Source organism: Danio rerio, chromosome 5 (assembly GCF_049306965.1).
Source record: "Danio rerio strain Tuebingen ecotype United States chromosome 5, GRCz12tu, whole genome shotgun sequence".
NCBI classification, from domain to species: Eukaryota; Metazoa; Chordata; class Actinopteri; order Cypriniformes; family Danionidae; genus Danio; species Danio rerio.
In genome coordinates, this window is record NC_133180.1 from 38768147 (window position 1) to 38786728 (window position 18582).

The 18582-nt window shown below is 38.0% G+C and overlaps 1 protein-coding gene across 2 annotated transcripts; it reads right to left on the minus strand.

Annotated features, from left to right (window-relative positions):
- Positions 1–222: 222 nt before the first annotated feature.
- arhgap35b (Rho GTPase activating protein 35b) lies at positions 223–16821 on the minus strand. Of its 2 annotated transcripts, none has more exons than XM_003198643.6 (7): positions 16178–16821; positions 7187–11156; positions 6905–7046; positions 6430–6507; positions 6104–6235; positions 5848–5953; positions 223–3020 (listed from the first exon to the last, which is right to left on the minus strand). In XM_003198643.6, the coding sequence occupies exons 2-7, from the start codon at positions 10913–10915 to the stop codon at positions 2654–2656; spliced, it is 4554 nt and encodes a 1517-aa protein (XP_003198691.2). In that variant the 5' UTR covers positions 10916–11156; positions 16178–16821; the 3' UTR covers positions 223–2653. The 2 variants fall into 2 exon arrangements, with proteins under 2 accessions (XP_003198691.2, XP_009299965.1); XM_009301690.4 differs by having other exon boundaries at positions 16174–16821.
- Between the last annotated feature and the right edge of the window lie 1761 nt (positions 16822–18582).

Consider the following 18582-nt stretch of genomic DNA (forward strand, 5'->3'; position numbering starts at 1 on the left):
TAAACCTTAACTGTCATCTAGTTGTAAAATAAGCCTGTTTCCAAAAATTGGAGTGTTTCTTTGAGAAAACTCATCTTCATCTTGGATGGATGGTGAAGGTGAGCAAGTTAACAGCAAATTATTATTATTATTATTTTAGTGAATCATTTCTATAACCTTCAGATCAGTATGTCGACAGCTGTCACATGTAATCCAGAATTTTGACTAAATCTCACTTAGCAGTTTATAGGGCACGTTCATTTATTCCAGGTAAGTAAACTCAGCAGGTCAGGTTTGGTGAGGTGCAACAGTGCACACTTCAATTGTTTGAATGACTTCAAATTATTCCACATTCTGGGCTTAACACAATGTAACAGCAGACAGAAAATTAGCAAGTACTCAGTACTTTAGATCAAAAGCAAAGTTACAAATCCAAAGAAGCTCTACTTCTACAAACACTTCTACATAATAGAACATTTTGTGGCACTCTTGAATGGCCTCAATTCTTTTAACCATTATGATTACCGTCATCACAGTTACCCATCCTTTTCATGACTAATTACATTAGCTTGTATTCTTACAAATAAACACACACACACACACCCACATACAGATGGCTGAAATGAGTTGGTAATCCTAGAAATTTCAAGCTGCATCTCAATATTGAAAGAAAAACAGCATTCTTCAAGTAACGTTGGGATTCTTTCAGTCTTTCTCAGCCTGGTAGAAAAGCAGCAGATACGCAGAACGAAAAGGACCATGAACGAAAGCGTGTTCAAATCATCAAAGTTTCACCATTTGGACTATTTGTCAAATACTATTTGTTGAATCCGACATAACTCATTCCAAACCCGTCATCAAAATATTTACAACTGGTGTTGAACCCTCTTCAACCACATTGCACTACTTTGGTACTTCAGCTTTTCTACCTTGGCTGGATAGAAATAGGAAGTGACACTTCAAGCAAAATTATGCTTAGGAATAATTTCCTTCACAGCAGAAGCTTTGCGGTTTAAGAGAAAAAAATTAAATAAAGGTATTATGGTAATATACATACAATCTACACTCAATCAGTCGCGTCTTTATACATTATGGATTTGTCCAGAAGGATTTCAGACAGATTGAGATGGTGAAAGCAGAACAAGAGATAAACTGAGTCATTTGATTTTCGTTAAATGCAGATGACAAAAGGGAAAATGGTGATTAACGTTCAGGCTGTACAAGAGATCTAAGTGCATGACAGTAGACAAAAGACAAGCTAATGAATGCAGAATCATCAAGAGTCAACTTTTGACCAAGATTAGGCTTAATCTGTGACTGCTCCACATTCACCTTCAAGTTCATTGATCTTTTAAACATTGATGGCAAAAAAAAAAATAAAAAAATCGAAACCAATCATCAGTCAGTGCCAGCGTTCACAGGTCTATATAAAAAGACGAAAAAGTGCTTTAGATAAAGTAAAAACAATGACATTTTTTAAAACAGTCAGACTGGGCATCAGAAAAAAAGGCCTTAATCTTGATTTTTTTTTAATACCATGAGTTCAAAATTAAGGTGTGAGGGTTTTGAGCTGCTGACTCAAAAGAGTTTAAGGGTCGAAGTAAATCTGCAGTCTCAGTGATCTTGAGCCCTTCACCAGCGCTAACTGGAAGTGCATTCCCTAAAACCACGTGATACCGCTGCCATTTAAATCCCAGCCTTCAAAGAAAGGGCACACACACTCCCATTAGGTGAATTTATGAGCCGGGATCCACAGGAGACTTTCAGCAAAGCAAATCCTCATCGACATCACCTTCTAGCCTATCAGAGCTTCAAGTCTTCAAAGCTGGCAATTCACAACAAACATCCTCCAAAATCCACTGGATACTTGGTGTTTGTAACTTAACATACAGAGGCATGGCGGACGGTAAAGTGGAACAACAGCCAGGCAAAGTGGTGAATATGGTTGCAGCTAAAGTGATTTCATTCATCTTCTTAAAAGAAAGAAAATAAGGAAGAGGTCATTCTATTATTCTCCATAAAATGATGAAAGGTTGAACGTGTAAGTGCTTCATGGTTTTTTTATGACAATAGTGTCCTAATAGATCCAAATAGAGATGACAATAGAACAAAACTGGGTTTAAAATTGTTGCAAAATTGATCACCTTCTAAGGAGAGGAAGAGAAGATCCTTCAAAATAACTCATATCCTTCTTGATTAGAACAGCTACTGTATATTCGCTCTCATGAAATGACACCGGCGTCCCCCTTCTGTAATAAACGACATGGAGGTGATTGGAGTCTTTGTTGGTTACAATGTTCAAGAGTTCATAAGCGCACAGACCTTTGTCTGGTGTGTGATATGTGTTAATAACTGCAGTCCTATAAAGAGTTTAGATACTAATCAAACACACCCGAAACTGAGGTTTTGGGGTACATTAAAAATTACAGACGTTTTTCAGAGCAGGTTGGAACTAAACGCAGCAGAAAGGTCTTGAGCATCCCTGATGTACAGCAAGTACTGAGAGCTCAACTTTTTCACAAACACTGACCAAAACAAGCTACATGTTTTAGAGGCATTTAGATATGTCTGTGTGTGTGTGCGTGTCTGTGTATGTAGATGTGTAAGCATGCATTGACGTATCTGAGTGTATGTATGGTTAAATAACGGGCCACATCATTTATTGTCCCCCAGCTCACAGTGTTTGTGGTTCTGCAGGGGCGGAGTGTGGGCTCTGGGGGGGAGAATGAGGCGGGGACTGAAGAAGAGGGGTAAAATGTGGGGTCGAAGGGCAATAAGAAGGAGCAGCTGTGGGGGATGGGGGCAATCCACAGGGCACCATTGGTCCAGGCTGGCCGAATAGGCCAGTGGGCGATTCAGCAGGAGGCTGGTTGTAAAAGAAGAAAGCACATTGATGGATAAACGTCTCGATGATTGTCTGGTAGGTGCGTGTGGCGGTCAGGGCATCCATAGAAGTGAAGTCTGGCCGCATCAGTGTTGGCCAGAAACAGATGGAGAGATTCTCACTGGTCATTAAGTTGACTCTGTTCCACTGACCAACCCTGAGAAAAAAAGAAACAGTTAAGCTATGGAATCTTTTACATTTGGCCAGATTTTTATTTATTTTTTTTGCAATCAGATCAGATGTAGATATTTTGGGGCATATTTCTGTTAACACTTGATTTATCAATCTGTCCACTTTGACCACTTTCCTCATTTAACTTACCAGATGGTCTATGGGGTGGATGTATATATGAACATTTTCTTTCAAAATATTTTTGCAAATTAGCTTATGCCTACTTTTCACAAAGTGGTTCAGTACGGTACGAAACGGGACACCTTTATCAGGCTTGCGTCTCCACTACCAAAAGGGTATTAATGGTGGTATGGTGGCGTGGTATATGACAAAGTTTGAGTCAGCGTCATTGTTGCTCAAAAATGTCAAATGTCAGGAAATGTCAAAGTAAGCTGTACGGGTCGTTCACATACCATATGAGAAGCACTTCTCACAAAACAGAGGCTTTATACACATAACTACTTGTGTATAAATATTCATTACTAACTTTTATATTTACATAATTTGATTATAACTGCAGTTCAATGCAAAATAGCCTACTGTGATGTCTGCAATTATATAAAATAAATGCAACATATATGAACAAATACAGACCCTTCAGTCTCCGATATGTTACCAATTACTGAAAAACTACACACAGCCGACATTTAGTCCTAATTTTGGTTCATATATGTCAGTAAGTGCAAACCTCTCATCTGTGTCTTTAATCTTCACCAGCACATGTAACCTCTGGTTAGAAAGTAATTCCGTCATTCAGAGTTCATAATAGTCCAAAAAATGATGATAATAGTGAAACAGGGCAGTTTGTTCATGGTTTAGGTCGCTAAAAAAATCATTTGCTCCTTTGTTTTTTCACGTGTCATTCTCACGTTTGTCCATTTCTGAAAGGATCGGATGTCAGAAACTCTTCAATAATGAAGTGCACGTTATTATCAGCTCAAGCAGTTTGTTATTTCAAATATAGATGTGCAGCGTAACGTCCCATAAACAACTATGGGGCACAGGGTAGAATCTGCTCTTCTTCTTGACTTTGTGGCTGTTTATCAAAGGTTTGTTTGAGCTTATATATATATGTGTATGTATGTATGTATATATATAATTATATATGTATATATATAATTATGGTGTAATCTCTCAGCTGTGTATTTGAAACTGGCGCTTCCTTTGTTTTCATTCCCCTGGCTTGTGTCTGCGCTAGAGACGCATCTCTGTAAACCAATAGCATTCAGCTGTGCATCTAGCTCTGCCTTTTGGTTCCCTATTGTTGTGCTAGGTACCCTTTAGAAAGGGTACCCAAAAAGTGTTACAATACGGTTCGCTTTTTGGTACCTTTTGACAGTGGAAACAGCCATAAAAGTGTATCGAACAGTACCATACCATTCAGTGAAATGGTCCACTAGTGAATGGAAACACAAATAATGCATTCTAAGAATTTGGGACATGAAAACCTGTGTTAATGCTGTGGATTTCATGATTAAGGACTGTTAAAAAAAACATTGTGCTTTCAACATTCTTGTTTTTACTTGTTAAACCTAATTTCAGAGAGCAAATCATGTCTGACTAGCGTGTTTTGGTAGCTCATTCTGTAAAGCTTAAAGGTGGAAAAGGGATTGTCTTCAGAAACAATTTTTGTTTTGCTGGGTGAGTCTCCACATCCAAGTCTCCACATCCTGAAAGCAATCATGCAAACACACACACTTATGCATACATCTGCACCAGTCACTTTGTGTAACATTAGACTGTTAGTTACCTCATAAAACCTCCCTGTATACTATTAGGACACTGTCACTTTATCATAATTATCAAGTTTAAAAAGCTTTTTGAATCTGATACAATACTCTGGTTTGCACTCCTTGCCATATGCCCTCAAGTGTAATTGTATTGTTTAAACATTTTTATTTTTTACTCATATTTTTAGATTATACTATATGTGTAATCAGGGCTGCTCTGAAATATATTCTTTTTAAATGTCTGGGTAAAAAACAACACTTTTTTCCCCTTTGAAAACAAATAATTTGGAGCAGTAAACATGTCAAGTTAAATAATAAAAATAATTTATAGACTTCTACTGTGTTCATTAGTCTCCAAAACACAGATTTCTTTACAGTTTAAAAAAAAGGAAAAAAAAAAAATCTTATATATACCTTAGGAACGGTATAGCAGAATAAATTGTTTTAAAACCTTGACTTTCCAAACTGTGGTATGACCTTGAAAAAAGTTATCATCCCATCCCTAGTATTGATTGTAATTTCTTTTTTAAATTCTGCTTTTTGTATCAATATTACATGTTAGGCACCTAGGGTCGAAGAGTAACGCAATTTTGATTCTCAGTATGTCCTGTATATGTGGTTTAATTGACAACAAACTGACTTTGACTTTTGACTTTGACTTGAATTAAGTGGTCCAAATGTATATGAATTTTAATATACTGTGGAAGGTGTAACAGCAAGAGAAGTTTGTCCTATCAAAACATTTGGTCAGGATGTGATAAGCTGTCCTACCTGCCTGCTAAAATATATAATTTCACACTGAATTAAGTGACTGGCACATTCACGCATGAGGTCCAAACAGAAAATGGCAAACAAACATCAACAACTTTTCATCTACACAATAAATGCAATCTGATTGAATACATTTTTGTACATCTCTGGATATAATTAAAAGCAGGCAAGCTCAAAATGTTTCAGACTCCATCTACACCTATATTTAGCATTACCCACAGAAATTAACAATAGTGCATCTCACAACCAGGTCTATACAGGGCCTCTAACAGATCTCCAAAATATATTGACTTCAGGTGTTTTGACACTCACTTGTTTAGATGGCTCATTACATACTTGAAGACATCAAAATTCTCCCTGGGAAATCGTCTTAACACGTCCTTCATTGTGTGAAGTCTCTGTTCTCGATCATTAATTTCTATGAACAAAAAACAATTAAAAACGTGATTATCCCACAGGCTTAGGGAACATATTATGGATGAAATGGCACTCCATCTTGCTTTATCAGTTAAGAATATGCATTAATGTAATTCTAATCTTCACAAACACTATTAAAGTGAAATCTTACTGAAAGCTTCCACCAGCTCCTCCTGTGAACTGTAAGGAACCAGAGGATCAGGCAGCTCAGAGAAGAAACTTTTCATTGCCCCGGCAACTGTGTTCACAGTGAAGTCCTTCTCCACAAAGTCCAGATTGTGGTCTAAACATTAATGAAAATAGTGATGGAGTGAGGGATAGAAATAAGAGATAAAAGAGAGAGCAAAACCAGTAGAGCTTATTTATCAAAAAGCATGCACATCCTGTCAGCATGCACCAAGCAAACCATAAAAGCTTAAGGCAATCATCATTACTATAGCCTGCAACAAGTTTGTATTTAAATCATTCTGAACTTACCCTGTTCAAACTGCCTCTGCATGCCCTCGATCTCCGCCTTATTCCCACTTACCCTGTAGATACCCTCTGTTGTTAACCCTATGAGGAAAAGAACAATTTTACTTTAAATTCTAATTTCAAATCATTTTGAGGTTTATTTTCTTTCTATGATTGTTAAACTATTAAGTATAAATTACTGGCAGAAGAATTCTACAAACTACAATGTTTATTTCTAATATACAGTACGTAAAATGTTACCAATTCTTATATTTACATTAATATTATTCCACAACATTTGCTTCATAAATTATAACTGCAACCCAGTCACAAAAAGGTTAAAAATGTGCAATACAATGCTGTGGTGTGATTTATGACAGCTACAGCCCATTAAGTGTCTAATTTTAACTGGACACTGAGATAATGATAAGCTTATATGGTTCCCTAAGCACAAGGTTATGGGGGGAGTATGACGGTGAAACAGATGCAGCAAATGTACCTGTGGCTTCAATATAACGAATACACTTGTCAATGAAAACTGGAATAGGTCGTTCGAAGGAAACAACATTGACCAGAGGCACTCCAAAGTAGTTACTCTCCAAAGGCTTAGAGATGGAATGACGAGGCTTTGGTCTTGCTTTCTAGCAAATAGCAAAATAAATACAGGTTAAGTTGACAATTTAATTAAACAATTAGCAATGCTTGTTCTTATTTATAGGCCTCCAAAGACAGTTCAATTAAAAATGTATAAAAAAGATAAATAATATACTCAAAAACTTACTTTGCCTGGTCTGCGGAGACTTTTCAGGATGTTTCTCTTTTTGGGATCTTCTCCTTCTTCATTTGTTATATCTGTCTTCAGTGGTGAAACATCATCCTCTTTTGACCTTGAGAGTGTGCCAATCTCATCATCGCTACCAATAGAGAAACTAGTGCGGAAACTGCTGAACTTCCCCAGACGTTTGGAACGATCACGGTAAAGCCGTGGCTTAACCCTTGCTGCTGAAAACTTGCGACGTCTCTCCAATGAGCTGCCATCCCCTTCACTGTCTGAACCATTTCCTCCTCCGTTGGAGTGGATTCGATTTGAATTGCGTATAGTAATAATTTTACCTTGTGTGCTGTCATGAGGCACAGAATATATGCTGTCTTCATAGCTGGGGCGTGGCTTAGAGACAGCATCCATTGGCTCAGCATAGTCTGAAGGATCATAATCTCCTCCTAGAGGCCACGTCACATTGGATGTGAGGGAACGGCGGTGGCTGACTCCATCCACATAGGGGTTAAAACTTGGCTTTCTAAGGTCAAATGTGACACTAGGTTTGGGTCTCACTTGTGGAGGAACTTTATTATTTAGCTTGTTCTCAAAGGTGCTAAGGTCAGAGATCACAGAGAATGTGTCACCTGAGTCCAGGTCAGGCAGTTTGAATCCACCGTGAGAGGTAAGTGTGCCATCATGGTAAGGCGGGGAAGCTTCCATGTCTTCCTCAGAATCTAACAGCATTGTGACAGGGCTTGGGGAGCCACAGTGTGGCGAATACACATTCTCATTTGTGCTACTGGCTTCTGCCATGCTTTCATACATATGGCTGGCTTCAACTATGGTTTTCTTTTCTAATACTTCTGTGAAAAATTGTTCTAAAAGGTCTAGTTTGTGTAGTCCTCCAACAACGCCGCCATGACCACAGACAATACTGCCAAATCGTCCTTCAAGTTCATGTGCCAGCTCTTCACCTTGGACTAACAATTCACGAGCAGACTCAGAGTCCTGAAGCTCAATCTGTGTTTCCCCCACTGCAATCATCTGTACCGGGATGATGTCCTGAACCTCACACAAAAAGGCACACAGGGTTTCAAAAGAAGCCTTGCGGCTAGCAGAATATACAGCTATGTAGCCATGCACCAGTCGACTCTTCCGAGTAGCAAAAGAAGAGTGGTAAGACAGCAGAGAAAGCTCAATCGTAAGCTTGTGGCCACCAATTGTTTGTTCTAGCAGCACTGAAGTGCCACTTGTCTGGGGAGAAGTTGGCTTGCAATGCTGAGGCAGCAGGAATGGTGCAAGAAGTTGATCGATGTCATAAGAGTCTCCACACATTAGGCACATGACGATACGCAAATCAGCCTCTGGGCTCTGGTCTTGCTGAAAGTCTCGAATACATGGAGGCAGTGGAGGTGCAGGTGGAGAACAGCTACGAAATGTAGAAGTCCTCCTTGTTTCAAGTAGAGCTTTCAAAACCTGGTTGATCTGCTTTTCATTCACGTTTCGCCCATAACCAGTGCCTGGGGAGGAAGGTTCCAGGTAGTTACACTGCAGTTTTATGGCTACTTGCTGACCCTGTGAGATTAACGCTTGAGCAGTCTCACCACCAATATCACTCAGTCCTCCAACACCTCTTTTGCTTACCAATAAGAGGGACAACGGAAGCTGAGCCATATGGTTGTCCCTTCTGCCAAGTGTGGACTCTCGCAACTTCTCAATGCTTTCTACAACATAGGACAAGGACTCTTTTGAATTGTACAAACACAGGCATCCATGGGGAGTAAATGTGGATGTATGAAACGAATTAACAGGAAGTCTAACATTGCCCTCAATTGGCCGAAGGACAAGCTCATACATTCTTCCTTCAAGCACATAATGATCATCATTAGTACACAGTGCCCGAATTTCATTGGCTAATTCTCTAGCAAGTCCATCTTTACCCAGTATAACAAGATTGATCCTATCTACCTTTGCATCAGTTATATGCGACTTTCCAAAGGAAGGATATTGTGCAGGGAAGCATGAAGCTAGAATTTGCTCAATTTTGCTGTCAACACAGTGTGGGCAGTTTGGGCATGTTTCCTTCGTAGGGTGATAAACAAAATGGATGTGTTTCAGTACTAAAGCATCCCTTTCAGCTTGCAGTTTCTGAAGTGCCTTGAAGCGTTGTTCTTCACCTAACACTTCTTGAATTGCTCCCATTTTCTCTTTACTAGGTTTGGCATCCACCTCAAGTTCGTAGAAGAGTTCAGAGTACTCCAGCAGAAGCTCCTGAAAATCCTCTTTTGCCCTGTCAATGATTGCTTTCTGGTGACGGTTATAAATGTCCAAATATTCTGGCTCCTCAAGCCACTGGTAAAAGTCTTCATTCATGATGAAGCTTCGAGCCTCCTCCCAGGGCTTGCCTGGAGTAACGAAAGGTGAAGATGCTAATTTTCCTTTGAACTCATGACGCATCTGGGCACGCTTGCATTCATTGCGCAAGTGTTCAAGGTGTGCATCAAAGAGGATTTCAGCAGCCGTGGTGTCTAGCACATCAAAGGGGATGCGGTCATCCTCCATATTGTCAAGATGTGGTGTGTCTTCCCATGGTGCATCGTCCAGTACCACAAACCAATGATCAAAGTCTTTTTTAGACTCAAGCACTTTTTGCACCCCAGACCAGCTTAAATGCTCAATTTCATCCAACTCCGACACCAAGCTACTTAAGGCGAGTGGAAGAGCACTCAAGTATGCTTTACGACGTCTTTCAGTATGCTCTTGTTTAAGTCGGTGAATGTGCTGTTGAAATAGTTTCTTAGCTTTACCTGTGCCTTCTAAAAACACATATTCCTTATATTCGGGTGAAGTCTGCATACGTCTGCTGACGTTTGGCCAAGTTTCATTGTGATTCTTCACAATGTGGTTCACCAACCATTCATAGCGGTCTTTTGCGGAGGCAATCAGTTGACTCTGGTGTTTCAATGCCTCAAAGTAAGGTATGATCTTAGGCTTACCTTTTCCCTTATCAATGAGTTGAATTAAGGTAAGAAAAGCCAAGTCAACATTGATATTGGATCGAGCCGAAGTCTCAACAACTTGCAGGTTCTTTTTTGTAATGGCAAAGGTATGAGAATCCTTGATGTATCGCTCCACACCCTCATCACACTTGGTGAGAACCAGCACAATAGGCTTTTTTGTCTTGCTTAAGTGATTGTACAAGTTGGTGACAAATTTCATTTGATCATCAAAGTTGCGGTTCATACCACGACTGACATCAACACAAAGCAGAAAGCCATCGACCTGCAACTTGCCTTCAGGCATTTGTTTCTGTTCGAAGTCCTGCTCCAGGCCCAACTGATCAGTGCAGAAGTACATGAGTTTTTCCGCAGAAGCCAATTTGGTGGAGGCAGCTCTTTTGATGTAGGGCAGTAAGGCTGTGCTACGATGGGGCTGGAAAGTCTGGTCATCAATAAATTCTGTCTGCTCGACCACATGCATTCTGCAGTCTGCACCATCCTCCAAAACTCTCCCAACCTCCCCCCAGAACAGGAAATGGTCATTGTTGACAACCCGGCCACCAAAGTCACTAGTACTTAGCACAGAGGTGTGATCGAGATGGAAGTCATCTGCACTAGGGCGAACAAAGCGATTACAAAGGCAAGATTTGCCAACTCCACATTGCCCTTTCTCCTTCTCAGTTCCCGACAGGCCAACAACAACAAGGTTGTAGATTGGCAGCCGGGATTCTTGCTTTTTAGCCATCATCATCGTACACAGGCATTCATCTTGCCATGCCCCAAAGGCTGACAGAGGCAGACTCTTTAAAATGTGTCCATAAAATGTTAAAGTCAAGGGGCCCGGTATTTGATTTAAAATTGAGGCCTTAGTTCAGATTTTTTAGTCATCCTTTCAGATCAAGTAAACTGCTTGCATGTTTTGCCCATTTTAAAGGGGACTAATCAGTGATAAGAGAGGGGCCTGATGAAGCGGGGCAGGAATTGGGGCCAACCTAAATGAGAAAGAGAAGGAGAGAGAGAAAGAGAGCAAACCAATTATCAACAAAATGATGGACTTTGTTTGCCAAAAGGCACATTTCAAAGAATTATTTACTACTTTATTACTTGCCAAAGATATCAAAAGAAATGGTTCACCCAAAAATGGGAGATTCTGTAATTATTAATTTCCCTTCAAATGTTCAAAACTGGTTTCAGCTTTTGTTGTTAAGTTGTAAATACAAAAAATATATATATTTTGAAGAAAGTTGGAAACCTATAATTTTTGACATTGAGCATTTGTTTTTCCCACTATAGAAGTCACTTGTTACAGGTATTCAGCTTCCTTCAAAATATGAAGAGTACAGAGGCAAAAACCTCTAAATGCCATCTGAAATGTTCTTCTAAAATGAGCATTTTTCCCAGTCTTTTATGTTTATATGGTGTTATTGGATTTTTCATCCAACCTATTCATCACCATAACAGTGAAATATCAGAAAACACACAGGGAAAAAAATGAAAAATGCTCATATTAAATGAAGACTTCTGATGGCATTTAGAGGCTTTTGCATTAATAAATAAACGCAAAAAGGTTTATAACCACTTCAGTGAGAATAAATAGGGAACACTTTTGTGTGTGTGTGGGGGGGGGAAGGTTATCACTTTAAAATGCTGTTAATAAACACAGTAAATTAAAGATATTCCATGTTTGGTATCAAACTATTTTAGTACTTTCCCTAACCTGACCTATTTTCTCCAATCAATTTATTAGTAAATAATAAGTGTATTATAATAATTAATGTATTAGTAAAAAAAAGGAAAGGTTTGAGTTAAAAAATTAATACAGGTGGGACTCATAAAAGTCAAAATACACATGTTTGCATTGTGAAATTTAATGGGAAAGGCACTTTTGAGCAAAACACCTCTCTCTCTCTCTTTTTTCCCCAAGTACTGAATTGAATATGGAAGTTGTGTGTATTTTTTTAAACAACTCTCCACTTAAAGGGTATTAAACTAAATTAAATGGGTAAATACTACTTAACTGCACTGTTTAAATCAGAATGGATATATTGCTTGCTACTGTAGCATGTTCCCAAAGACATAAACATATACAAGCAATATAACTGCGTAATTCCAGCATGTAATTAACATACTATAATCATTAATCAGTGTTAGTGCTACCACTTAAATACTAAAATTTCTGATAAGTTCATTTGCAGAAGTCAAGTTTTCTGTTGTCTGAAGTAGTTACTTGCATTTGAAACTAAATGTAAATATATTTTAAAACGTCAAAATATAAATACCACATGTCTCACATATTACAAACAAACATTATATTGAACAACAGCAAATTTGTAGTTTTATCTGAATCAGAAACCTAATAGCATCCACCAGCAACCAAAGTGAACTGGTTTAAAGTCAGATTTTATTCTGGTATTTTAAGTGCTTTGTAAATGGTTGCTATCTCACTGCTGTGTGTTATATGTAGTTTCTTCTGGAATGATTTATGTATAGATCAGGTTATAAAATATTTAACTAAACAATACCTCATCCAAAATTACTAAAACAAAACATAATAAAAGCAGAAAATATCATATAACTGTATAAAGCTGCAAGGTAATTACTTCCTCCCTATTGAACTCTAGCACTTAGCCTACATTTTTAAGTCATTAAATAGTGTGATCTAACGGTAAGCACAATAAATAAATGAGAACTGGTGAACAGACTTTTAACATTTAACGCTTTCTCTATTTTATTTATGTATTTTGCAGTTTCCTTATTTGTCCTTCCAAATGCTTATGGCTTATTCACAGAATGCAAGGAAGGGGATGTTATAATGGAAAATAATGCAATTGCTATTTTTCATGCAATTACAATGAATGGGGATTGGAGCTTTCAAGCTTCAGAAAAGGACACAAAACACCATAAAAGCATCATAAGTGGTTGATATGATGTTTTTTTTCATGACTTCTGAAGCCATGATTTGAAAAACAGACCAAAATTTCAGCCATGAAACCCTCTTGTTTCAGCAGGGTGTTTTCACACCTCTACTTTGAAAAAAGTCAGGAAAGTGGGTGTGTCCATCTCCGTTTAGGGGGGAATGTCATAGGAGCAGAATTATTTGACAAATTATTAAATGGTGGACTTTTAACTGCAGTTTCTCTCTTTCATTAAGGATTTTTATTCATGCCCCTCATGACAAATGAGATATTTGATTCGAGGAAGGGCTGGAAGCATGTATTTTTCATGCAATGTTTGTTTCTGCATGGCGAATAAGAGAAAAAAAAAAAAAACTCTGCATTTTCCGGAAACTTATATGCACTCGGTAGGTAACGTCAGAAAGCCGTGTGTGTTATTCCTCTCACAAAATGTGGGGAAAATCCTACACAACGGTAAGTTTGATTGTGGTGCTTACATGTTTACACTCTGTGTAATAGTTAGTTCGATACGAACTAACTGTGCCATCTTACTTAACAAAGACCCCTGGTCGCTCACTTACCAAATCTGTGGAGACAGGACAATTAACACCAACTAGAGCCGCGTCTTCATTAAGAGGAGACAAGCAGCAAATCCGGATCTCACCATTTCCAGATGAGAAAAGCTATATCCTAAATTCTATACTCCTAGTTCTACAAAAGATTTGCGATTTCGATTTCAATTTGATTTGCGATTTAATTTTGTAGTCAAGCTTCAGCTCAATATTCTGTTTTGTAGCTTCTTACTACTAAAATGCAGTGAGTGTTAGTTTAAAAAAAAAGAACTTAAAAGATAATAACTTATATTAGCAAACAACTCTGAAATTGTACTTTGCTGTTGCTTGCTACTAGATTGAGTGTCACTAGCAATACTTTGTTGACTTTTTAGCAAGACGCCCCTGATATAGCAGCCTGTGGCGTTTTTTTACGTGCTGGTTATTGTATTTCCTTGTGCTGTGGCAACAATTTAGCCACAGCTCTTACAAATTCCCTGGTTTAGTTTGGTGTCTGTGACTTTGATACCAAGATATTCCTATATTACGGATGTGATATTTTTCTTAATTAGTCTATAAATGCTTCTGAAGCAGCAGACGCCATCATCCAACTCGTTCGTCTTTTCCTTGTTTGTTTGTTTTTTTTTTTATTGTGGGCATCCCGCATAGTTCAGTTGCGCAATTCTGATTGGGCAGAATGAAAGTGTGCTCACTCAATTGACTAGTAAGACTATCACAAACGGACGGCAGTCATGCATTTGCTCTGGGTGGGGAAAGTTAATAATACAAATATATATTACATATTGCAGTCTCTTACGATTAGCTAATCGCAACGTTTCAAATCGCGATTGCAGTTCGATTTGGATTAAATTGCACAGCCCTAAATAATAGTGTTTTCAGACAATTTTGTTTTTTGGGTTAATCTGTTATCCAAGGGTAGTTGTAAACCTCTTCAGTGAATATTATTTCATAATACTTAATAGAAATAATCTTTTTTAACAAGAGATCTTGTTTTTACTAACAATCAAAACAAACCCACTTATTTAGTTTGGTGCAAAAAATGCAGAATACTGTAATATCTTGTTTATTTGATGCTCGACCAAACACTTCATTAACATACATATACGCTATTTAAGATCAATAAAATCAACAGTAGGTATGCAATTTAAACTCTTTTATTTGTATTTTCCCAGTGTAATTCAACATCTCAAATACAGACCCTGTGCAACTATGAAGCTTAGACTAGAACAGGGGTGCCCAAACATTTTCATATAAAGGGCCAAAAACCAAATATCATTATGAGCCGTGGGCTGAAGGTAAATATACCAAACTGCATTATATTAAAAGTTGCCATGGTTAATTTGCTAATTTATTTCATAATACTTAAAAATAAATGTAATTTGAATTTAAATCGTATTAACTAATGCAGAGTAACTTTTAATATATTTTATTGCAATATTGCAATACAAAACATGGTGAATGATGGAGTTCAATACTGAATACATACTTGATTTGCTCACCAAGCTCTCTGCATTGTCCTCTATATAGCAGTAAACTAAATCCGATTAATTTTCAATATTTAATTGAAACATTGAATTTCAGATAACTTTTAATCATAAAACAAAAGGGTACATTAGATTTGAAATGACAATATCTAAACCATCCCCATTATTCTTCCACTTCTCAGATGGGATGGCAGACCAAATCAAAGGTTAACATGAGCCAAGTTTGGCCAGCAGGCCGTAGTTTGGGCTCCTCCAGACTAAAAGATCCCAAGCCGGGGTGCAGAGCAAATGGGTGCAAGTGACAATGCCATTTGACTGCTTGCTATATGACATTAGAGTCTACCATCTGTTTAGGCTCACCTTCAGCTGACACACCAAGAGACAACCTGATGATCTGACAGCCCTGTACTGGCTTATGCCATCTTGTTGCATTTAAAAAATCTATTACGTCCAGTGTGTTTATTGGAAAAATTAAGAGTTTGATGCACACACATTAGTAAAGCAAAATCCTCATCTTAAAGTTAAAACTCCACAGAAAGAAAACAACAGACTTTTTTTTTAAAGTAGGCCCAACATAGTCAAATCTACGTAATGCAGATGTCATACTTCAGAATTGCCTTCCTAAGCGTCTCAGCTGCCTGTGTGATTCTGCAACAAACATTGCACTTTACTGTCTGAGACATTTTCCCCATGTATTTCAATGGGAATATACACTTACAATACAACAACTCCTCTACGTTGCATATACTACAATTAAATACTCTGCAATTCAGTAGCAAGGTTCACATCACGTGAAAAAAACAGGGCTGCCAACTTACAACATTCTAAGATTATAAGAGTGCAGATTAAATCCGTTTTCGATGCAGCCAAGGCGCTGCCTGCACAAAAGACAGTCCTCACTTTATGCATTTGCACACACCGCACTACGAACGCCGCTTACTGAAACATAGTCGATTCATATGCTTCTTAAACGACGGAATACTGTAAAGTGGCAGGTGACACGTTTTACTTTGCTTATTAATGTTGTTTTTATTGAAACACCCCGCTGAGAATACATACATACCAGTGCCTTTCTACGTCCTTCTTCTCCCTGCTCAATCCCTCTTTCCTCGGCCAGGCCACCGCGAGAGGGCTTACCACCGGCTCGGCCAATGTTGTTGGAAACCAGAAATAAAAGCAAACAAAAGACTAGGTAAAAAGCAGAGGACGTTAGATTCCCCGGGGGCTCTTTGACTGTGGCTTGACAGACTTGCAGTTTCCAGGGGATATTTTTGTCAGGCGCAACTTACAGATCTCGCGTTCGCATAGAAACGGCTGTGGAAATCCAGCGACGGCTAACATATCCAAACAAAGAAATGTCCGTTCTTGGAGGCCAGTCGTTTCCGTGTTGAAAAAGGCTTGTTTTTAATTCTTCCTCCGGCCTAAGCACGTTGGATTTGATCAATTATAATGCCCTTTGTTGTGGCCATAAAACGCTGATTTCGCCGTGTGCAGACAGCATGCAGCGATGCCTTTACACTGAGACCCAACATCCAGTTTTTCGTTGCCAAATCACGAGCAATCTGGACCACGCGTGTCTTTGAAATGCTAAGATGTGTACATTCTGCGCGAGGGCGAAAGTGGTTGCCCAAGCCTCCCGATAATGGCGGTCCCTCCGCCCGAGCCCAACTCCGAGTCTGCCCTCTTTCGCTCTCCTTTTTTGAGGATAAAGGAGGGTTACTGAGACAGCCGAGACTCGCCCAGTGGCGCATGGACAACAGCACAGCGCTGAGCCAATTACAGGAGCCGAGCTGGAGCGCGCGCGCGCGGACGCAGAGCCGACCTAAAGGCGAAGCAGCATCCTTTCACAGACACAGTGATTGATGTTGTTGCAGATGATTCTGATCGTATACACAAGTCTAAAAATAACTGTGCGAAGCTGTATCTGGAAATATAATGCGCGTCACGTGCTCTGGAATAACACGTTGCCAGATTTTACACTCATTAAATAATTTGTTTTAGAGTAGAGGTCAAAATTAGACAATTTATGCTCTTTAATATACAGGGGCGGATTTAGTGATTTTAGGGCCCTAAGCAATTCCAGCCATAGGGCCCAAGTTTTGAAATGCACCCTACTTTTTTAATATTTATTTTTATTGCTGTATTTTTATCACTATATCTTCTTTTCAACATGTTAAATGAATGCAATCTCTATATTTTAAATAATTAGTTTTCTTGAAATAAATTTACAACTAAAAATAATATATTTTTTTAATAAACTGACTGCTGGACTGCGCTTTATGATGGATATTTTATTTTGTAATAAATATATTATTACTACATAACATTACATTATTATAATAGTATTATATTTGGTTGTGGCGGTTCATTCCGCTGTGGCAACCCCGGATTGATAAAGGGACTAAGCCGACAAGAAAATGAATGAATGAATATATTTGGTTGTATATTGAATAATATTTAATTACGTTAAAATTGTATTTAACTCTCACCATACAAAATATGGTAGAAAACGGTGTAATATATATAGTTTATATAGGTATAATTTATACTTCTCAATATTTATTGATGGCTCCCAGATGTCCTGGGGCCCTAAGCGGCCGCTTACCTCGCTTATTGGTTAAATCCACTCTTGTCAATTATCTTCACTGTTCATTATGTGAAATTTTCAGTTTTGGTTGGAAACAGCCAAGGCACTTCAACAAAAACATTTTGAAAACAAAAAAAATGAGGACAGCAAAAGCTGTAACAGATTAACTACACACTTTTTATTAGGCTATTAATTAAGTGTGGAGGCCTTTTTTTAATGACTTCAGCACATATGCAGCCACAGGACATCATTCTCACATATCAAGCATGTGGTCAGCCTGGTGAAATGGGTGCTTCTTCTTCTTTTCTTTTTTTGTTTACAAAAAGTGGACCTTGTGCAGTAATTTTCTATTTAATTACGAGGTTTAAATACTGCATTTAGTGACATTTTAAGCACTATTTTTAGCTGGATTAGCTTGTCTGATGGTCACCGACATAACCACACTTGTACTAAAAATATTTCCTAAAGATTTAGAATAAAGAAATACAAAGAAAAATACTTATTTAAAAAATACAAATGTATTACATATATCATTAGGGGAAAAAATGAAATCGGTTGAAGTTTTAAATTAAAAAACTGTACCCTATTGTTGTTTATTAGGCAACAACAAACTGAGCAGCATACTCAACTTTTCTCAGAATTTCACCATTTGAGTAAGGAACAATTAAAAGATAATAATAATAATAATAATAATAATAATAATATAGAGTGTGGTGATTTTTCTATTCTTTCTTGTAAAAAAAAAAAGTACATTTGAAAATTCATGATTTAACAACAATATGCCAGATTAGTATTAACATTAACTTTAAAATGATCCACTTTTGGTGGATAAAATAAAGAATAAAGGTTACTTGTAAAATGCTTTCTCTATGTAACAGCAA